This window comes from Helianthus annuus, chromosome 12 (genome assembly GCF_002127325.2).
Source record: "Helianthus annuus cultivar XRQ/B chromosome 12, HanXRQr2.0-SUNRISE, whole genome shotgun sequence".
NCBI classification, from domain to species: Eukaryota; Viridiplantae; Streptophyta; class Magnoliopsida; order Asterales; family Asteraceae; genus Helianthus; species Helianthus annuus.
The window spans coordinates 1,098,523-1,122,150 of record NC_035444.2 but is presented as its reverse complement, the minus strand read 5'-3'; the positions used below and the strand labels follow the sequence as shown (position 1 = coordinate 1,122,150).

The window sequence follows — 23,628 nt, the reverse complement described above, 5'->3', positions numbered from 1 at the left end:
TGATTTTTTTTAATTTTATAACCGTTGCCAACGTTTAAAAATTGGGCCGTTCCTCGATCTTTGTGCAATTTCAACGCGGTGTCTCCTCCCTGATTTGGGTCCCCGCGGTGATGGCGGCGGTGTTCCCGATCGGGGACTGGGGTCACCGATCCCCTTCCGCGCTGGTGCCCCGTATACCCTTTTAGGTCGTGGCTCGCATCCTCATCATTGTCACGCATTTTTTTTCTCCCATTGCTCCCTTAGAATACAAGGAATATTATGAAGTGATTGACTATGGCTTCCAATTCACATCTACGCTCACAAGCAGGGTCGTCCTTGAGAACTCAAGGCCCCTTAAGAGCCATATTAGAGTAGAAAAAATGGGCTTCTGAGAACTCAAGGCCTCTTGAGAGCCAAGTTGGGGGTAAAATATGAGTCGGTCAAAACCACTAAAAAATATGTGATATGGGATGAATAGGGAGCCCCAATATCATAGGGCCGGGGAAGGTGAATAGGAGATAGAGACTCCTACTCTTGTATATTTGTTATATTAAAATATTATCTTTATACAAATAATGAGCTCATTTATATTCTCGGGCCTAGTTAAACTCGGTATAGGAAGCCTATGGTTGAGACTATCTATTAATTTAGGTTTGAGCTCGTTTATGTTCGGTTCAATTCAAGATTAAGCAAACTGATCTTGAATAGTGTACGAGTGACTCAAAAGTTTTGTGTGTATAAAGTTAACGCTTATCTGGTGGGTCAGCTTTAATTTCACATTAAGGGGAATATAATGCCCCCACCCTAGGGCATTTTACGCCATGTGACGGTCCAGTCAGCAAAGGGGCATTATTGGGCGTTTTCTAAAATAGAGTGTAATGGGGATGGGGCATTATTGGGGCATTAAATAAAATAAAGAAAAAACCCCTAAAAAATCTCATTGGTCAGTCAACCCTCCCACAATCCCCTTTAGGCGTTTTATATATCACGCCAAAGCAAATTTTTTTTGAGCATAATGCCCTATGTAATAAGAGTGCGGGGCGTTTTTTTTGAGCATAATGCCCACATAATGCCCCACTATGGGTGGTCTTAGGCCCTTACCCACCTTCCATATTCCATAATTCATTAATTGCATGTGCTCTAAAGCAAATAGTAACTTATCGAGTAATTAGCACGTGGTCAAATAAGTTAAATATGGTTGGTGGAAATTCAATTTCGAGGAAATAACAGAATTTACCAAAGAATACTTTTTAATTTGTCATCAGCTTATGCAAAGCCCAGTTATATTTTGACCCATATTATTTACACCTTATATTATAGTTGCACATGGTTGATCGTAACGTTATCATTAAAAAAACCAAAAAATAAGCTAAAATAAAGAATTTAGAGACGTGCGTCTTCTAATCCTTGTTGTTTAAGCAAGACAATAACCACTAGTATAAGGGCTCATTTACGTTATCTCTCGATTCAGTATATATATATTCTATCTTATACAACGTAAATTCTATACAAAATTAAAAAGATTTGGGCCCTCGAAGGGTTTGGGCCTTGTGCCGTTGCCCACCCGCACCCTCTAGGGACCGGCCCTGCCAACTGCTCTCAATTGACGAACGTTTTATCACATTTTTATAGTTTTTTCTTCTATAACATGCAATATGTATAATCTAATTCTAAGGAAATAGATACAAAACTCTATTCACCTTTTTGTCGCACTTTTATATAATTTATATACAAAACAATACTTTTTAAACTACACAGTATGGAGGGGTTTAAGGAAGGACGTGGAGTGACACATGATTACCATGTCAGCAGATGGGGCAAGCCAAAAAATGCACAAAGTAGAAGGGGCTTGAAGTGAGACGTTTAAAAAAACCTAACCAATCAAAAATCAAACTAATTTCCACAACCAACCGCCAACCTCCACGTCACCAACCACCTGCTCCCCACGCCATGGAGGGACCCACGCCACCCCATTGGGCATTGTTCCCCGTGTGGAGGGGGATTTCACGCCTTTCCAAACCCCCACATCGTATAGCTGATGAAACAATGGTTAACCGGGCAGGGTTAACACACTGGTCTCGTCAAGAAGGGTTAATCCCTTCCTCTCGAGGATCGCTGGCTGGATCACCGGTGGTTGATCTCCTGCACAAGGAAACAAGTCGTGACTCGTAACAAGGAGGATGGGGTGGGGGGTGCTCCTTGTTACCACTCTCCGGCGTGAGAATCAGTAGTTTGCTTGGGAAGCAAAGTAAGATAGTAGTAGTAGTGAGAGAGTTGTGAGAAGATACCTCAAACCTGGTTTGGGGTTGGTATTTATAGCCGAGGAGTGGAGGAGGATGATGATGGATGGACTGACGACGTGCTGCCCCTTTTCAGGTGTGTCAGGCTCGTCGGTTATGGAGGTTACGCCACGTCAGTCCATTGCTTACGTAGCTCTGACAGGTAACTGCCATTGGTGCCACTTGCACTGTGGTGTCAGTACCACTTGCTTGAGTACATAGGATGCGGTGCAAGCCGCATCGCTACGTGCGGTAACATCTGAAGTTACCGCGTCTCCTACTTGTGATCAAGGAATACGCGAGATGCGGTGCTAGCCGCATCGTCGTCTTGCCTGCATCCCTTGTCGTGACGAAAATGTCCGTATGGTGCGGTGTCAGTCGTACCGCTACGTTCATCTTCTTCTATGCCTAAGGTAAGGCTTTCCTGTATTGATAGAAGTGTTCACTGGATGCGGTGCGATGCCGCATCGCTGTGAATACCTCCGTTTTCATACACCAGATGTGATGCTATGTCGCATCACTCTACCGTTCTCATGTTCCATGTAAGTCCTTCTTTGTTACTAGATAGACTGGATTCAACCCTTGTGTCGACGCGTTCCCGCATGGGCACAAGTAGGTTGTTAGCTAGTGGGGGTTTTGATAAGGGAAATGGTCACTCGCGGTCGATGCTGACGCGAGATCTGGGACCATACCCCTTCAAGTCCCCCCAGTCTAGTGTTGCTGCCACATACAAGGTGTATGTGGGAGGAGTACTGGACTATGGTGTTTGGAAGGTAGTTTGGAGTCTGGAGAAGATCCTAGACCATGTGTGGTCTTTTCTGTATATAAATCAAGCTGGAGGTCTGGAAGGGTCATCTGACGCCTCTTCCGTATCGGTGAAGGAAACTCGTCTGATGCGAGATTCTCAGCCGATTTATGTCACCAGGTGGCCTGCCACCTGTTGTTGTGCCGAAGGTCTCTTGGAGACCTTGTTAGTAATGCTGCACAAACTTCGAACCAACCTCTGAGATGGTGGTTCGAAGGTATGTGGAGGTTTCCCATCCTTTAAAGGTGGTCTTTTCTTCATACCAATTGTTGAATTGGTGCATGAAGAAGAAAAGAAACTTTTGGACCAATCTTTGAGACTGGGATCAAGAGTTGTTGATGCTTGCAAGTGCTTTGCTCAAGCTCTATGTTCAGCATCTAGTTATGAGACGACGATCCCTTTTTTGTGGGGTTTTCGTGTTTATCGTCATAGCTCTCTAGTAACCGCACGTTCTTTGCGGTTACCTCGTTGCGTCATTGTTGGCCATGTTTGGTCGAACAATGTATATTCATACTATGGGTAAATAAACATGGTCATAGGCAAGTGTATGCCCACCATTGTTTATTCTATGCGGCCCATAGTCGGGTTAACAAAGTCATAAGCAGACTTGTTACCACTGTTCGGACGCTTGTTGTTCGATGAGAGTTTATTTAGAGCGCTGTTCTGCGTTCGTTTTGGAGCCACTTACCTTCCCGCTCCAATACCGAGTTTGCTTTGCAGTAGCATTGTTCGGTGATGTGGAGTGAGCTTGGCTCTTCCGTAGCAACCACTCTGCGGAAGCTATGGTTATGTCCGTAGCTCCTCGTGAGTGTCTGTGGTTTTGCATTACCACATTTGCTCAAAGCGGGTGTGGCTCGGATGTAGCTCTTGAAGGTTCAGGAGACAGGGTTGCTGATGTGCGTTCGCGTGCATACCCTTCCTTCCTTTTGTTAAAGAAGGTGTTCGTGTACCCTCTGCGGTTGTGAACCGGACAGGAGGGATTTGAAGCTTGAAGAGAATGAAGGCAATGCGGTTCCCCTGTGTCTGAGATGCGGTTCAGTCCAACGGCCAGCGCTGGTTCTGAGCATCTGACACATCTGAACGGGCTCGTGTGTGGCAAGTCCGCATATTCCACGTGTGCTCGTGGGTAGTGCGGATAGGTATTATACCCCCTTATAGTGTAGAGATATATATTTTTACCTATTTTTAGGGGTATGTTAAAAAACGACATGCGGTATGGGTTATGGTGCAGTATACCAGAGAAACCGCATGCCGCTTATAATTGGATAATGTAGTCGCTTTTTGTTGCATACGTGGCTGGACGCACGTGTGAGTTGGTGGAAGTTGGTGAGATCTTCCTGGCATGTGCTGAAATGAAAGGACGTTTGCACTGCCCGAGGCATTAAATGCACTGTAGCGAAGAGTGTAAACGTCTCTTGTGTCAGGCGCGTGGGCGGCCACACGCGCGTGATAACCGTCAGCGGAAACGGCGCTCGACACGTGGTGTCTTATGATTCGCTCTTTTTGAACGTGATCATTTGTTTTCTCCCTCCGCATTAATTGCGATGGGTATATAAGGGGAAACCGTTCGTGGTTTCCCCTCACTTGTTTGAAATTTCAAAAAATTTTCCGGTGAGAGAAAACCTGTTCTTTGTCTTCTCCGACGAAATTTCTTGAAGTTCCAGTGAGGGTTTCTAGTTTTTCTGTTCACCATCTTCTGTTTCTTTGATATTCTTGATGGCTGAACCATCTAATCCACACAATGTGGAGGGTGAAAACCCTGAACAACCGGTAGTGGTTGAAGAAGAAGAGGAGGGGGCTGCCGGTGGTGGATTACCGGCGTTAAAGTGGACCAGAAAAACCTTTGATCGTCTTATGCTTGACGTTCAAATGCCCCCTGAGTATGGGGCTCAGTATCCATCGGAGGGTGATACTGGTGCTGACGCTCCGGCTGGTTATGTGACCATGTGGGCCGACTTTTTTGGTGACTGTAATCTCCGGTTACCATTGACGGTGTTCGTTGTGGATGTCTTGGAGTGGTACAAGGTCCACATTTCTCAAATGAGTCCGTTTGGTATGATTCGGATTCGTAATTTTGAGTTCACCTTCCGTGCTCTTGGTATAGAGCCTACCGTCGGAGATTTCCGACGGTTTTATCAGATGACTGTGTCATTGGGGTTCTTTTCTTTCCGTCAACGAGACGGTAGCCCCAAGCTGATGACTCCTCCCAAGGGGATAACGATGTGGAAGAAGAAATTCTTCTACGTCAAGGCTGCTGCTATTGTTGCAGACATGACGTTTCGGAATGTGACCGAGACGATCATAGGGGAGACTATTGCGATGCCCAGTTTGAAATCGGTGCAGTGGTTTCCGCAGCTTCAGACTATTGAGTCTGTGAAGCTGACCAACACGCAACTGTGGTTGTTGCATATGATGTTGACTAGGAGGAACAAAAACTCAAGACCCGTGGTGCGGGAGAAAAGCGGTGGTACGTACTCTTCATATGTTTAAGTTCCCTATTCTTTTTTGCGGTACTGATTTTATGTGTTATCAGAGCATGCTCCCGCATGGAGGATGTTTGCCCCGGATTTCCATGGGACGGTTGAGACCGTAGTTTGTGCGGATGGTGAGGAGGATCATAATGCTGTCATCCGTAGTAACTTCCGGGTGCCTACTGAGGCCGCATTGGCAGTTGAGTTGCCGCCAGGCAAAGGTATAATTTGGAAGCGTTTTGACTTGTGAGGATAATGTTGGTTTATTGACTCACCCTTTGGATTGATTCCATGCAGGTGATCTTGGGGCCTTAGGGGACCCCATATCTGTTAAAGCGCTGCAGGCGAAGGCCGACGCCCTGAAGGCGCTTGGAGAGGCCAAAGAAGCCGGGGCTCGTGCCTTAAAGGCCCTTGAAGAGGCCGCAGAGAAGGAGAGCCGTGCTTCTAAGGCTCTTGAAGAGGCGAATGCGAAGCGCATTCGTTTAGGCAAAGTTGTTGAAAGCCTGCAGGTACGTTTCTTTAACTTTGTTGCTTTCGTCCTTTATTGTTTTGAAAATATTTATCGAGTGAACTGTTTGCTGTTTTTGTAACAGGCTGAGGTTCAGGCCCGGGAGGTCGCGGTTACGGACCTTACTGCCCGCGTGTCTGCTGCGGAGAAGCGGGCTGACGCTGCTGCTGAGGCCAAGGATGCCTTGGTGTCCTCTTTTAACCAGCTGGAAGCTGACCGTGAGTGGTTGCGGACTCACGGCATCGCGCGTGTAAGTATCCGTTGCCTTTACATTTGCTTGGATTAGTATTCAAGACTTATGATCCTTTTATTGCAGATTGTCGAGGCTATCATGAATGCCCCTGAGACCGCATCTGGTTTGGACCTGGTTAAGGAGCGTGCGCGCGATGCTGGCTTCAAAGCTGGTTATAACCGCTGCATTGGGCATATCAATGTTTTATCCGCAGGCGGTTATACCGATCAGGCATCCGGGTTCCGTGATGTGGATACCGAAGGTCGTCTGAAAGCGGCCGTAACCTCCTTTTATGATACGCCCCTTGCCTGTGTAGGGGAGCTGGACGACTGTTTGGAGGTTGCGGACTATGTTGACCGCTTGCGGATGCTTTATCCGGATGTGGAAGAGGAAGAACCCGCTGGTGGTGCCGGAGGAGATGCGGGGACCAGCGGTACAAAATAGGGTTTAGGTTGGCGAGTGTGCCTCCTTTTTGTATTCCTCTTGTATAGCATAGGAACTTTATGTAAATTCACTAAGCATCCTGTGGACACTTGAATTTTTTGAATATAAAGTTTCTTTGTTCAGTTTGTACAAGTGTTTTTAATTCTTGCATGTCTGAACGTATGTATGCGTAACTTTACCCATTTATGAACGGGGTCAAGTATACTCCATACTGTTGTTGTATGAGTATGCATCAATTCTGCTATCTACCGTGTGAGGGTTTTAGAATTGCTTAAGCTTTGTAAAAGCTTTATATATATCCGGAACTCTACCCATTTGTGAATGGGGTCAAGTGTACTCCATACCTTTGTCGTATGAGTCCGCGTCAATTCCATTGTTTGCCTTTTTGGGCTCAGGAACTGTGTTAAGTGTTTAACAAAAACTTGTGTATCCGGCCGGATAAAACATGCAAGTCTTTTTGCCTTTTGCTGGCCTATTACAATATTTGTGTGTGGTTACCACTTTGTATGGGTATCACGAATGAAGATTTTGCCAATCTGTTTTTGGGATACCACAAAGTGGAACACGCATTTGTAATAGTAATAACAAACAATAATGTAGAAAATTGCTTATTTATTTATTTGCAAATGGCCTGCGGCCCAATAGGTTACATAGAGAAATGTAAGAACATGGCTTACATATAACAGCGTCGAAGCTGTTGTGCATTCCATGTGCGTGCGATAGGTTCGCCTTCTAGTGTTTGCAATCTGTACGCGCCTTTCCCTAAGACCTCTTTGATGAGGTAGGGTCCTTCCCACTTGGGGGCGAGTTTGCCTGGGCGCTCGGCGTTGGATGCCTCATTGTCGCGTACGACGTAGTCTCCTGGGTTGAAAGTACAAACGCGGACGCGCGCGTTGTAGTACTTTTCAAGTTTGGATTTATATTTGGCCTCATTGATGGCAGCGTTTTCGCGCCTTTCTTCCAAGAGGTCCAAATCGATCCTGCGTTCCATGTTGTTGTCTAGTTTTTCAATAGCCAACATTCTAGGAGAGGGGAGTCCTACTTCTGCGGGGATCACCGCTTCTGAACCGTAGACTAGGCTGAAGGGTGTTTCCCCATTGCTTGTTTTTTGGCTTGTACGGTGAGCCCATAAGATATTTGGGAGTTCATCGACCCAGCCACGCCTGGCCGTTCCCAACCGTGCCTTGATCCCTTCGACTAGGCTTTTATTGATACTCTCGACTTGGCCGTTCCCTTGCGGGTGTGCGACTGATGAGAATATGTGCTCAATATGTAGTTCCTCTAGCCATTTTTGAAATTCGTCGGCAGCGAAGTTGGTGCCGTTATCGGTGACAATGCACATTGGTAATCCGAAACGGCAGATGATGTGTTCCCAAATAAACTTTCTTGTTATCATAGCGGTGGTTGAGGCGAGTGGTTTTGCTTCTACCCATTTGGTGAAGTAATCAACCGCCACTATGATAAATTTAACCGCACCTGGAGCGTCAGGGAAAGGTCCCACAACGTCAATTGCCCATTTCTGAAAGGGCCATGCGGTTGTGACGGGGACTAAGTTGTTTTTTGGCCGCAAGGTTTTTGGAGCATGACGTTGACAGTCGATGCACTTGCGCAACTCTTTGACGGCGTCCAGGTGCATGTCGGGCCAGTAATACCCGACATTCATGATTTTGGCCACTACCATGCGTGGTCCAGCGTGTATGCCACATATGCCCTCGTGTATCTCTCGAATGAGGTATGTGGCATCCTGGGGGTTGACGCATCGTAGTAGTGGCCCGAGGTATGATTTGCGGTATAAGATACCGTCTCCCATTTGATAATGGCACGCTTTGTATTGTAGTTTGCGTGCTTCTGATTTGCTTTCGGGAGTCACACCTGATTGTAGATATGCGATAATAGGTGTCATCCATGATGTTGAACCGTATTGAATGACGTTGACTTGGCGCAGGGGTACCGAAGGATTTTGCAGGATTTCGATGCGTATCTCCTTTGCCAAGTGTTGGAAGCTGGTAGATGCAAGTTTTCATAGTGCATCTGCGAACTTGTTTTCGCTTCGATTGATATGGCGAATATTGAACGAAGCGAATTTGGATTTTAGTTGCAGGACTTGCTCGAGGTAGAGGATCATGATATCCCCCTTTGCGGCATAGTCGCCGCCTACTTGGCCTGCAACTAATAAAGAGTCGACGTGGGCTTCCAGATGTTGCACGCCGATTTTGACTGCTAAACGTAGCCCCGCTAACAGAGGCTCATATTCTGCCTCGTTGTTTGTGCTTTTGAATTCGAGGCGGATTGCATATGTAAGTTCCTGGCCGTCCGGGCTGACGAGTCGCAGACCTGCACCCGCCCCTTCGTCGTTGGAGGCACCATCTGTGAAGAGTGCCCATGTCTCTGAGGAGGGTGGCGTTGGTGCAGGAGTTTGTGCTTCTTCGCATTCTTGGATGCGATTCACCGGTACTTCGGCGGCGAAATCAGCTAAGATCTGGCCTTTAATCGCGGGGCGCGGCTTATAATGTATCGTGTGCGCGCCCAGCTCGATGGCCCATTTCGCTAATCGCCCAGAGATGTCGGGTTTGGAGAGGATCGGGCCGATCCTGTAATTGGTTAGCACTGTAATGACGTGGTTTACGAAGTAGCGTCGCAACCGTCTTGAAGCGTGCACTAATGCTAGCACCAATTTCTCCATTATTGAGTACCTCGTCTCTGGGTCGTTGAGCATCTTGCTGATGTAGTAGATGGGTGTTTGAACCCCCTTTCGCTCCACAATTAGTACCGCACCCACCGCGTTGTCCGCGGCGGATAGGTATAGTATGAGTGGCTCATCCTTGCGTGGTGCGGTTAAAGTTGGGAGTTGTATCAAACACTCCTTCATTTCCCGGAAGGCCTGTTCAGCCTCTGCGGTCCACTGGAATTGTTCTTTCTTTGAACAGCTCCGCAGGGTCTTGATGAACGGATAAGACTTAGCTGCGTGGTTGGCTAAGAATCTGTTGAGTGCCGCTAGCCTGCCGGCTAGCCGTTGCATATCCTTCATCGATGAAGGCGATGGCATGCGCTCGATCGCCTGGACCTTCTCCGGGTTTACCTTGAATCCATCTTTAGTCACGATGAACCCAAGGAATTTGCCTTCTTCCATTCCAAACGAGCATTTCCCTGGATTGAGCTTTATATTAACGCTTCGCAGAGTTTGGAATGTTCTTTCAATATCTGTGAGCATGGTATCTTCTTCCATGCTCATGACGACCAGGTCGTCCATGTAGATTTCGACACTTTTGCTTATTTGGCCGCGAAAAGTGTCGTTCATCAACTTTTGGTAGGTTGAGCCGGCGTTGCGCAACCCAAACGACATTTTTGTATAGCAGTAATTTCCGGTGGGAGTCCGGAATGCCATTTTGTCTTCATCCTCGATTGCCATTTGTACTTGATGGTATCCCTTGTAGCAATCGAGGAAACACTTCCACCTGAATGGTGCGAGATTATCGACCTTTTCGTCGATTTCTGGAAGCGCGTAACAATCCTTGGGGCAGGCTTTGTTAAGGTCTTTGTAATCGACGCACATGCGCCAGCCCCCGGACGGTTTTTCTACCATGACTGGGTTGGACAACCAAGTCTGGTATTTAACTTCCCGCAGGATGCCTGCGGAGAGCAGTTCTTCGATCTGCTCTTGCATCGCCTGATTTTTAGCTGACCCAAGGTGGCGTTGGCCTTGGATCACTGGCTTGATACCTGGCATGGTATTCAAGTGATGTTGCGCAATATCACGTGGGACCCCGGTCATGTCTGCGGGTGTCCACGCGAAGATGTCTTGGTTCCTGAAGAGGAGCTGTTTCAGTTGCGCTTTGGTGGTCGGGGACAAGGCGTGACCCAATGTGACCTTTTGTTCTGGGTATCTCGCGTTGAGAACCCATTTTTCTGGTTGGTCATTGGGGGTGGGCCTTGCGACCTTGGTCGGACGTACTTCGTCCGACATCATGACGTCCCTGCGGGCATAGATTATCGCGACCCCCGATTCGGTTGGGAAACCAACCGCAGAGTGGGGGACCGACGTAATCATATTGAAATCTCCTTGGGATTCTCTCCCGAGGAGTACGTCATATTTGGAGGTGTGAGGTAAAACCATGAAGTTTACCTCTTCTGTCCTTGTGCGGTTTCCGCTGGAAAGACGCACAGGGAAAGTAATCTGGCCTACGGGAAAGACAGTTTCCCCTGCGAACCCGGTTAACGGGTAATCTACTGCTTGCAACCGATCTTTGTCCTCCTGGTCGAACTGGTTGAAGCATTGTTCGTAGATTATATCAGATGTACCGCCCGGGTCGATGAATAGACGCTCGGTGCAGTAGTGTGCCAGTTGGCCTGAAATGACGACAGCGCGCCTATCGCGCGGTCCGCCTCGGACTTTAGGAAAGACGACTTGCTCGTCCTTCCAGTCACATTCCGGCCTTCTTGCCGCTTTTCGCGGCCTGCCCTTGCCTCCGTGGATCATGTGGGTGGAAGCCACGTGCATGGTTCGCTTCCCGGAGGAGGTACCTTCGCCATGAGGGGTAATGCGCTTGGTGGGTTTTTGCCCACCTGGCAAAAGATGTTGTAGTTTCCCCTCCTTTAAGGCGCGCTCAATCTACAGTCGGAGACTGATGCAGCTGTTGGTGGTGTGGCCCGAGTCCTTGTGGTACTCACAGTAGAGTGTGAGGTCCTGATTTTTATTGGACTTCATTGGTTGGGCCGGTCGTAAGAACTGTGGGTCCGCAAGGAGGACCTCACTTGGCGACATGGTGATCTCGGTCCAGTTGCGGTCCCGAGATTCTTTCTTGGACGCCCGACTGTCTCGGGCGGGGTTGTAGTTCTTTGGGTCGAACGTGTTGGTTTGCGGGAAGTATGGCTTGGAAATATCGCGATTTCCAACGTCCCGGTTGCGTTTATTGTTACGCTTTGACCCTTGTTGGGATGTTTCGGCTTGGGGTTTTGCCTTTGCCACATGCGGTTCGAGTGACCGCTGTGTCTGGGCGTATTTCTTGACCGCAGTCATGACATCTTTCCATTTTTTGGGCAAGCCCTCTTTGCCAGAGATGGTCATGATCATCTCTCTGTCTTTGACGGCCCGGATGAAGTGGTTTCGTGCCATCTGGTCTGCCACGTCACCTATCTCCAGGCACTCTTTATTATATCGGACGACGAATGCTTCGAGCGATTCGTCGTTCCTTCGCCAGATGTTCATGACGTCACACGAATCTCGTTCGTGGCGTCGCTGCTGGCAGAAATGTGCGAGGAACTTGGTACGCAAGTCCTCGAATGAATACAGTGATCCCACTGGCAAAGAATCGAACCATGCCCTGGCCAGGCCCGTAAGGGTCTGGGGGAAAAAATTGCACCAAGTGGGTTCATCCCACTGGCCGTTGATGCCCGCGCCCATGAAGACGTTCATGTGGTCGTCCGGGTCGGTCGAACCATTGTATTTCCCAACGTTGAATGGGAACTTCGTCGTGGTGACATGGGCGTTGGCAATCCGCGTGCCGAACTTGGAATTTTCGGCCGCTGCCTTTGGCCTGTATGGTTCGTTCGCAAGGCGCTTTGCCGCCCTAAGGTATGTGTTGCGGGGATGACTGGGAGGAACATAGTTGCGTCCTCCCGGTCTGCTACTGGTGTCATGTGAATCACCGCGGTAGCTGTGGTCGTCAGGGTCGGTATGACCGTACCCTTCGGTGTATGGTTGTGGGCCCAATCGGCTCTGAATGCCTGGGCCGCGTCTGGAGGTTGATCGCCTCCTGTCCTCGCCATGGGGGCCAAGGCGGGTATGTACCGGTCCCCTGGTGTGGGACCCGTATGAGGAATCATCCTCGTTGAGGGTGTGGACCGAACAGTAAGACGATCCCCGTTCTTCACGCCGGCTTCTTGAAGCCGGGCGTGAATGTATCCTGCCGTCGTATTGTAAAATACGCTCAACAGGGGTGTGCGGTGCTGGGGGAAGCCCAGCTCGTATATTCGCTTCAGTACAAGCGCGGTTGTATGCTGCAGTCAGCGTAGCTGCCTGCTGCTCGTACCAGGCATGAATGGTCGTGCCTGGTGGGATCACAGATGGGAACTGTGATAAGTCATGTCCGAACATAAAGGAGGGGCTCCTTTGTGTGGACGTGCCAATGTGTCCGGGTTGGGAGGTCGAGGCATTGACCCCTACCGGGTTTGGGATTAGAGGATTTTGGTTATCCGCAGTGTTGTTTTGGTGATCAGTCATGATCGTGAGAGAGGAAAAAGGGATGGATTAGAAAATGCTAAGAGTAGCGGTGGGCGCCAATGATGAAACAATGGTTAACCGGGCAGGGTTAACACACTGGTCTCGTCAAGAAGGGTTAATCCCTTCCTCTCGAGGATCGCTGGCTGGATCACCGGTGGTTGATCTCCTGCACAAGGAAACAAGCCGTGACTCGTAACAAGGAGGATGGGGTGGGGGTGCTCCTTGTTACCACTCTCCGGCGTGAGAATCAGTAGTTTGCTTGGGAAGCAAAGTAAGATAGTAGTAGTAGTGAGAGAGTTGTGAGAAGATACCTCAAACCTGGTTTGGGGTTGGTATTTATAGCCGAGGAGTGGAGGAGGATGATGATGGATGGACTGACGACGTGCTGCCCCTTTTCAGGTGTGTCAGGCTCGTCGGTTATGGAGGTTACGCCACGTCAGTCCATTGCTTACGTAGCTCTGACAGGTAACTGCCATTGGTGCCACTTGCACTGTGGTGTCAGTACCACTTGCTTGAGTACATAGGATGCGGTGCAAGCCGCATCGCTACGTGCGGTAACATCTGAAGTTACCGCGTCTCCTACTTGTGGTCAAGGAATACGCGAGATGCGGTGCTAGCCGCATCGTCGTCTTGCCTGCATCCCTTGTCGTGACGAAAATGTCCGTATGGTGCGGTGTCAGTCGTACCGCTACGTTCATCTTCTTCTATGCCTAAGGTAAGGCTTTCCTGTATTGATAGAAGTGTTCACTGGATGCGGTGCGATGCCGCATCGCTGTGAATACCTCCGTTTTCATACACCAGATGTGATGCTATGTCGCATCACTCTACCGTTCTCATGTTCCATGTAAGTCCTTCTTTGTTACTAGATAGACTGGATTCAACCCTTGTGTCGACGCGTTCCCGCATGGGCACAAGTAGGTTGTTAGCTAGTGGGGTTTTTGATAAGGGTAATGGTCACTCGCGGTCGATGCTGACGCGAGATCTGGGACCATACCCCTTCAATAGCCTTAGATAGTTAGGGACTAAAACAATGCAATGTTATGATTTATGAATACAAGTTTCTAATAATACTACACTGATTTACAAAAAATACTAAACAAAACTTATATGTTTAACCTTGCAAGTTATGTCCTTTAACCCTAACTCAGTTAATTTTTATGGTTAAATCTGACCAAATGGACCACACATAAGGGTATTTTTGTGGTTAAATCTGACCAAACAGACCCCATATGAGAATAAAATGACCAAAATACCCTTATGTGGGGTCCATTTGGTCAGATTTAACCATAAAAATTAACTGAGTTAGGGCTAAAGGACATAACTTGCAAGGGTTTGCAAATATCGAGTATGTTTTCTGTAATTATTGAAGACAAGAGACACAATTTGCAATAAGTGACATACATAAAGTACGATTTTATAATTTACTCTTATTACAAATTTTCTTAAAATTACACTATTTATTGTAAAAGTCAACGTAAATAGCAACACTCTCAACTTTTACAATTTAGCAAAAAATTCTTCTAAAAATATAAAACATAAATCGCTTTAGCAAAAAATTCTTCTAAAAATATTCAACATAAATCGCTTTATAGTTTTCCACGATCTAAAAAAAAAACAAAAAAAAAAAGGTTGTGTAAAAGAAATCACGAGAAAAATGTGATCAACTGATCATGAAAACAGGTATGCATTATCAAAACTTAATACCCACTTTAGAATCCATGGCTTTATAGCCTAGTGGTATTCTGAGGGTGGGATAAGACTTTGGGACCTATAGGTCTTGGGTTCGATTTTCACAAGGGGGTTTTTCCCATATTTATTGGGTTACCTCCTGAATTGGTGTATAGGCATTATACCTAATGGGGATGAATATGATCGGGTGGTTCTGCTGGTGGCACGATGATACTCCAGTGATCCGTCAGTGATCCAAATTAGCCGTTCAAAAAAAAAAAAAAAAAAAAAAACCCCACTTTAGATATAATCATAGATGCATAATACCTATTACTTATTAGTGGTAGATCTATATTAATAATATTATTTAAAGCGTTAATAATCACTTTTGGTAGGAAGTTGCAAACATACATACGTATTATTATGTTGGGAATGGGAATAACGAGTGATGTGGTCATTGTTCGTTTTTTTTTTTTTTTTTTTTATGTGGCGACATTTTGTATTTTAATGAAGCTTCTTTGGTCAAATGGTCAAATTATATTCTTTGTTTAAACGTTCTCCCAACCGCGTATACGCTATCCATGTGTTTTTAATAAAGCCACTATATAGTACGTTTCAACCCCTTGTCTACCATGTAATTCAATTTCACCCCTTGAATGAGCATAATAGTTTCAGATGTGGTCAAATGGTCATGTTTCTATAGCGATAAATTAAGTACATACAACGTCTAACTTCTCCTACCAGTTAGTATTATTGCCTGACTAGGAGCTCACTGATCAGTTTTTGGTTTATCGGTGAACACGAACAAGCATATTAAGGGAGCCTCGGGTTAAGTAGATGAGTTCTGTCTTTTGTGAGGAAAATATTGAGGCATTATTAAACTTGATATCCTGTACATGAGTGGTCAAAGATAACTATATAGGAAGGGGTTCTGAATTTTTGAATGATCTCATGAGGTAGGAAAGCCAACGTCGATCGATAAAACGTACAGAGAAGATATAGAGAAACAAGTGGCAGGTTGAATTTGGGTTTTAGATAGATTAGATAAGTTGTTGGTTATTTTATAATGTTTATGGTGGTATGGGTAGTTATGTAACCCTTAAATTATAAGGCAAAAGATCAAATACAAATAATCTTAACATACTAAACATACAAATTGAAGGAAAACCCAAAAAGACAAGGTGCCATTTTTGTAATTACCACCAACTATCAAAGTTACAACAAAAAATACCTAAAAAAACACAATTTTTATTAAAAAATCGCTACATTTCGTTAGCAAAAAAAAAAAAAAAATTTTTTTTTTTTTTTTTGTTGCTGCTACTAAAAGTAGCGATTTTTTAATAAAAAATGTTAAAAAAATAAAATAAAATAATTTGTGTGTTTTTTTTAATTTTTTTAGGTTTTTTGGGGGTTTAGTTTTTAGCATTTTAGCTTGGGTGGGGTGGGGGGGGTTAGGTTTTTTTTAGGTTTTTGAGGGTGGTGGGGGGAGGGGGGTTTAGGTTTTTTTAGGTTTTTGGGGGTGGGGGGGGGTAGGTTTTTTTTTAGGTTTTTTGGGGGGTTTAGTTTTTAGCATTTTAGCTTGGGTGGAGGGTGGGGGGGGGGGGTTAGGTTTTTTTTAGGTTTTTGGGGGTGGGGGGGGGGAGTGGTTAGGTTTTTTTAGAGGTATTTGTAGAGTAACTTTGATAGTTATTGATAATTATAAAAATGCCACCTTGTCTTTTTGAGTTTTCCTTCAATTTGTATGTTTAGTATGTTAAGATTATTTGTACAAGAATTTTACCCTAAATTATAAACCCTGTAACTATAAATATTGGTCAATGTAAAGCCTAAACCTTCAATAAGGAATTTTACCCACATGATATCAGAGCGAGCCTTCACCAACCATTAATCAAAAACGTGAAATCCGTGACAAACATTAAAAAAATTGAAATTTAGTGTAATTATTAAAACCAAAAAAGAAAGATGTACTTTAATGAGTATTATATTACGTTGCTAAAAAAGAATAAAAGGGTATCTTATAAATGTAATTATTTATTTTTGACCCTTTAAATAAAAAGAAATATACGTAATAAATACATTTAAATTGTCTTTTTTTTAACAGCGTTAGGAACTATACTCACTATTTGAGTAAGGCTTCCTGAGACGGGGTGTTAACCGTTTATATTAATATTTACGCCCCAGACCTGACTCAATGACTCACCAATAAACATATCAATATCAAGGAGGAAATCCATCACTATGGGAAAATCCCATTGAGTTAAGTTTTGAATACTCTTGCTTGGTTGAAAAATTGACCCATCATGTAATTAAAATCTTTTGCATCTTTACATTCAGGCAAAACCATAAATAAAGGAATGAGTTCATTTTGATTTTCATTCATTCTATTTTTACAATTTAGCATATTTTTCTTCTAAAATTACAAAACATAACTCACTTTATAGTTTTTCAGATATTAAAAAAAGACAGAAATTAAGTTATGTTTAAAATAAATTACAACAAATCACAACATAATATTTTGACGATTTTCATGATTGTAAAGCTTAGACATGTGACGAGTCATTTATAACTAAACTATAAGAAAAACGTTTGGATTTATATTTTCTAGTAGAAATCAATAATCAGTTAGACCACCATGTGTAGCGGTAAAGGAAGACCTTTGGACATTATCCGTCATGTGGCGGTCCAGTCAGCAATGAGGCATTATGGAACGTTTTTCTAAAATAAGTGTAGTGGAAATGTGGACATTGTGGGACATTATGTTAAAAGGGGTGTAAAAAACTAAATTAATAAAAAAAGTGTAAAAATAAGGTATTGGGCAAACAAAAAATGATACATGTGATTTGCCAACGAAATCTTCATCCGGCGTTTAATTTTGCATGCCCCAACCGATTTTTTTGAAGAGAAACTCCCCTGGGGGCGGTGCACGGGCGTTTTGGAACTTTTTGAGGCAATTCACGTTCAAATACTGCCCCACTGCATATGGTAAATTTAATCATACATGTATAATACGTATTGCTTTATGTATATCTTCTTAAAATAATTAATAATGACTTATTGATACAACATACGTAAATAATGAGTGACGTAGCAACTAGCAACACATATCCACTGTTCGTTTTTCGGTTTTATTTTATGTTGTATGTATTTAACTATTTTATTGAAGCTTCCAGGAGACGGTCAATTGGTCAATCATATTCTTCCTTTTAAACGTGCTCCCAACCGCGTATACGCTATCCGTATTTAATTAAACCAAAAAACATCAGTGTATAGTTCAATTTCAACCCCTGTCTATCACGTAATTCATTTTCACCCCTTAATAGTTTCAGATGTTACATTTGGAAAACATAACAAATATATACATCAAGGATTCTACAAGATTATATACTAGTCACTTTGGCAACCCACGTATATTAACAATAAGAAATGAACTTATTGCCAATGTCAAACATTGTGTTGAGTGTATGATCACCAGGGATTTTAGATTCCAGTCGTCATCAACTCAAGTTTTCTCTCTTAAAGCGAATAGTGAGATTCTTTTCAACCTTTAAGCCCTGGTAACCCCAAGGGCGGATCTTAGTAGAGCCGTGGCAGGGCCACGGCCCTGGCAAGTTTTTCGGCCGTAGTGCTAATTTTCCGCATTTCAAAATCGAAATTTTGTATATATACTATGTTCGGCCCTGGCAAGTTTTTCAGCCGCAGTGCTAATTTTAGTGCCCGTGTCTTTCGGCCCTGGCAGGTTCAACGGGCAAGATCCGCCACTGGGTAACCCGATTAAAAAGATTTCGATCATGATGGTGTAGCCATCTGCCCATCCATCGTGTGCAAAATGGTAGAAAATTGTCTGAACAATAAATTATTGTTACCTTCCATAGGTGCGTGTAATGGTGGAAAGTTATCAAAAAGAGGAAACCAAGCAAAATTACCGTGGCAACTAATCTCTAAAAGATAAGAATATAATGTATATTGGGAAGTTTGATGTAATAAAAGATGTCTTAGGTCATTTATTTCATTTGGTGTCAAATGATCAAGCAAATTACAAATGAGTTCATGATTGCCTAGTTATAAGATAGGTGTCTCAATAGGGTAATTTCATTAGCATGACAATTTAGAAATTCCAATACGTAATTGGTATCATTCGCCATGTCCTCATAAACCCTTACCCCTACTTCTTATTAGAGTAATATTCAGCACAAGCAATTCAGGAACAAAAAGCATGTTAGAAATTCCAATACGTAATGGGTCTTCTTGAAGATGGTGAAACAAACCTTAATCTAACACTATGAACACGGTGAAATGAATTTGAAATTTTTGACATATGTTCTATTCCCAGATTACCCTCTTTTGTCACTCAAGCCAATTCCTTTTGACATAAGTGTTATTCCAAAAGTATCACTAAATAAAAATTTAGCTTTTATATGTATTTCCATGATTATAATCAAAATAAACTTTATATTAACTAGATAATTAGCCAATATATTTTAATAGAATAGTTAATAATATTTAAATTAGGGAAATGTTAACATACAAAAAGCCTTATCGTACAAAATGTACGCGACGCACGTAACCCTTGGACTAGGCCAAAAATCACGCATGGATCAGTTAATCACGCATGGGAGCCAGTTAATCACGCATGGGAGCCAGTTAATCACGCATGGGAGCAATTAATCACGCATGGGATCAATTTTTTTGACCTAATCACGCATGGGAGCTTAATTACGCAAGTTATGTTGATCAAAAAAAGTGATAATCACGCATGGGATACTAATTACGCACGTTATAACTCTGTCGCGTATGATAATGTAGGATAAGCCTTTTTGTACATTATACTTTCTCATTTAAATTATGTAATTCATCATACATTATGTTAAATTCAATAATAAACTTATGTAACATCCCAAATTTTTTCTAACCCCGTAATTTATTTATCGAATAACAAACGAGACGTGCAAGCCACGAGACGAAGTATAGTCTTAGACGTGTCAGTTTTGTCTTTAAGGAACTTGAAGGGAGTTTTATCTAAATAATGAAAGTTGGTGTTGGGGTTTTGGAGTTGGAGTTGGAGGTGATAGTCGTATGGTGGTTTTACACACACATACACATAGAGGGGGTGGTGGTGGTGTATGGGTTTTAACCAAAAGGGTAGGAGGGGTTCTGTGTGCAAGATTACCAAAATACTCTTTCAACTGACGATCAAATAAACGACAATTTGACAGAAGGATGCATATTGTTAGGAATTAGAAACCACATGGATACAAATAATGAGATTTTCAAATTAGGGAGCAAGTTGATCGCGCCATCATACCTTAGGGTCACAAATTGCACATTACTCTGTAATTGATTATTAATTTTGTACTATTAATAAAAAAATCATTTATTGAATAATAAAAATTACAATTCGTCGGAATTGGTCGCAACGAATTTTTGACAATTCTTTAATTTTCAGTTTATATAATCATTAGTTTTCTAAACAAATAAAATCATTTAATAATAGGAAATTTGTCAGGAATCACGACAAATTTGCGACAATCCTTTATGTTTTAATTTATTTAATCATTAATTTACTAATATTAATAAAAAAACATCATTTAGAAATCAAAAAAATGTTCACAAAGTTGTCGCAAAGGTTAGTAGTTAGTGACATTTCCGACATACTATAGATATGCCGCTAATTTTTTTTTGAAAACTTGTGGCAAATTGTTCGAATACTTAGTGTTTTAGTATGTTGTTGGAAAGTCGTCAGGGTGTCGTAGTAAATGTTGAGTTGTGGAAAAATTGTTGGAAAGTTTTGTATCAAAAAATGTCATTTGATAGTAGTGTAGCTCACACTCTACATAACCTCCTTATTGCTTGTAGTAAAGTAAATATTATTTATATATATATATAAGAACTTCAAGAGTTGGCACATATGCATTTGCTACCTATATAGCCATGCACTTCGTTACATATATGGGCGACTCGACTCTATGAAAATCAAAAGAATCTTGGGGCTTCTATGTTTAAGATGACCTTAGTTATTTAGGGCTTAACTATGTTCAATTACATTTGTTTTTTTTTTCTCTCGATTTTTCTAGTTGGAATTGTTAATTATTTAATATACGTGTGTGATTTTTTTGGTGATTTTCACAAATTGGATGAGAATAGCTAATTTTGAATTTAACTTCGTTTAGTTTTCAGCGTTTGACAAAACACCAAAGAATCACCAACATGTTTAGATCCTAAGCACAAAATATAATTTTTTTTTTCCAAAAAAGACCCGACTTTAGAATAAGATTTACACCCAAAATAAAAATACGACACTAAGAGCATTCACATCCAAATAATCAAATTGTGTGTATGGTGTTTTTAAAATATAAAAAGTATAAAAAGTGGTTGTGAGTGGAGGAGAGAGAAAATGTTACTGTTCATCTGTATATTTGGGGGGACACTGTTCACCCCCTATAATTTTTTAATATATTTTGAAAGTGGTTGTGAGTGAAGGAGAGAGAAAAGGTAGTGTTTTTTAGTGTAATTTAGGGTGAAAATATGGTGAATTGGATGTGAATGCTCTAACAAAGAGTGAGCTTTGTAAATTTCTCCATAAAAAAACAAGGACTTGATATGTAATTCACTAATTCTCCAAGGTTCAAATAGCACATTTCCACTACAAGCTGCTGCTTCTACTAACTCACTTTATACTCGGTAATGAACCTTCCTCCTCCTCACCCCCTCCACGCGTTCAGACATCATCTTTAATTCCCACACGCTTATTTATTTTCACTCTCCATCCGTATATATACCATTCGCTCAATCTTCCACACCTTCACTTCACATCTTCTATTCCAACTTCAAACTCATTCAAATCCTCCTCTGTTTCTTCTTTCTTTCACACCAACCATTTCAAATCCCCTTTTCACACTCACTTTCAAATCTTATATTAACCAATGGAAATCACTTCAATCCCATTTCCAAACCAAGAAGATTACTCTTTTTTCTACACTTTCTTTCAAGAACAAGAAAACAACAACAACAACAACAACATCAACATCATTGCACCCGACATTCCGACCAACAAACGTCGCAAATTCGATGCGAATTCCGGCGAAGATAACTCTCTGAAGGAAATTCTTAATGCTCTTTCGTTTCTTGAGGTTCAAGAAACCCCAATCCCAACCCCAAATTTGAATTTTGACTTTGAATTTAAAGTACCCACTTCGAATTTTGCTTCGGAAATGTCGGATGAGAGAGTGAGGAAGATGCCGGCGGGGAAATTTGGCGGCGGGGTGGCGGCGGTGGAGGAGACGGAGGCGGGGTCGAGTCAGGGCGGCGGTGGCGGGCAGCGGCGGTTGTGGGTGAAAGAGCGGTCGAAGGCGTTGTGGGACCATTATAATAGTGACGAGTGTTCAAATGAGGAGTTTAAAAAAGTGTTTAGGATGAGTAAAGCGACGTTTAATATGATTTGTGACGAGTTGGATTCGGCGGTTAATAAGAAGGATACTATGCTTCGTTTGGCGATTCCGGTTCGTCAGCGGGTCGCGGTGTGTTTGTACCGTTTGGCTACTGGGGACCCGTTGAGAACCGTGTCGAATTTGTTTGGGTTGGGGATCTCCACTTGTCACAAACTTGTTCTTGAAGTTTGTGCCGCAATTCGAAATGTTTTAATGCCGAAGTTTCTCCAATGGCCTGATTCGGAACGTATTGAGCAAATCAAAGCTGAATTTGGGGAAATCTCGGGAATACCCAACGTTTTCGGATCGATCTACACCACCCATGTTTCGATAATCGCGCCGAAAACCACTCCGGCTGCTTACTTTAACAAAAAGCACACCGAGCGGAACCAAAAGCCGTCATACTCGACCACAGTGCAAGGCGTGGTTGACTCACGAGGTATCTTTACCGATGTCTGCATTGGTTACCCTGGCGCAATGCCCGACGACAAAATCTTGGAAAAATCAGCTCTGTCGCAAAGATTCAGTATGGGCCACTTGAAAAACATATCAATAGTGGGTGGGTCCAGCTACCCACTACTTGACTGGCTTTTGGTGCCGTATACGCACCAAAACAAAACATGGAGTCAACATACATTCAATGAGAAAATTGGTGAGGTTCAAATGATAGCAAAGGATGCATTTATGAGACTAAAAGGTAGATGGGCATGTTTACAAAAAAGGACAGAAGTCAAGCTTCAAGATTTGCCGGTGGTCTTAGGAGCATGTTGTGTTTTGCACAACATTTGTGAGATCAATAACGAGGTTATGGACGATGATTTGAAGTTTGACTTGTTTGATGATGAGATTGTTGTTGAGGAAAATGCAAGGGGTAAATCGGTAAATGCGGTCCAAGTTAGAGATAGCATTGCTCATAATTTATTGCATCATAGCCATGGAAATACCGGCTTTTGATGACTATTATAGGATTATAAATTTGTTCATGCATAAAATAATTTATTTTTGGAGTGTTATGAAAGAATAATCGTAAGATCAATGTAAAATCATATTTTTGCTTGTATGATTGGTATTAATTTACAATAATACAAAGTTATATATATTGTGTTTCTCTTGTTATGATTTAATTAAAAAGTGTATAACGTCCTGCCACACAAATAGTAGACTTTAACTAACTAACCCTTTAACAAACGCGTTGCAGTGTACCAAAAATTAAATAATAAAAAAGATGAAAAAATAATGTTTATGTGTTTGCGAATCTGATTGGTGGAGGGTAGTGAACCCCACCTCCCAATTGCGTTAACCGGTGTTATGGGGATGACACTCCCTTTGGCGCCCTTTTGACAGCCATATTTTGGTGTTGAGGGACGTCATAAGGTGAGGCAACGTGGGGATAACACCCACAATGGAGAGCCTTAACAAAGTGACCTTTGTTCGGAACAATAAGAAAATCACACATGACTTAACATTAAAAACAAAGTGACCTTTGTTCGGAACCATAAGAAAATCACACGACTCTTAAACATTAATACATTAATTTTTACCATGACCCTACATTAATTTGTTTTAGATTCTTATTGTCGCATTGCTATTGAAGTACT

The 23,628-nt window shown here is 42.9% G+C and overlaps 1 protein-coding gene across 1 annotated transcript; it reads left to right on the top strand.

The window, feature by feature from the left end:
- Positions 1 to 21,399: 21,399 nt before the first annotated feature.
- On the top strand, positions 21,400 to 23,090 carry LOC110893709 (protein ANTAGONIST OF LIKE HETEROCHROMATIN PROTEIN 1-like). Its single transcript, XM_022140817.2, has one exon. It carries the CDS (start codon positions 21,527 to 21,529, stop codon positions 22,982 to 22,984), a length of 1,458 nt encoding a protein of 485 aa, XP_021996509.1. The 5' UTR covers positions 21,400 to 21,526; the 3' UTR covers positions 22,985 to 23,090.
- Positions 23,091 to 23,628: the final 538 nt, after the last annotated feature.

What these genes read in the sequence shown, in the direction of transcription:
- LOC110893709 (XM_022140817.2), top strand. Translation starts at nt 21,527, where the DNA reads ATGGAAATCACTTCAATCCCATTTCCAAACCAAGAAGATTACTCTTTT.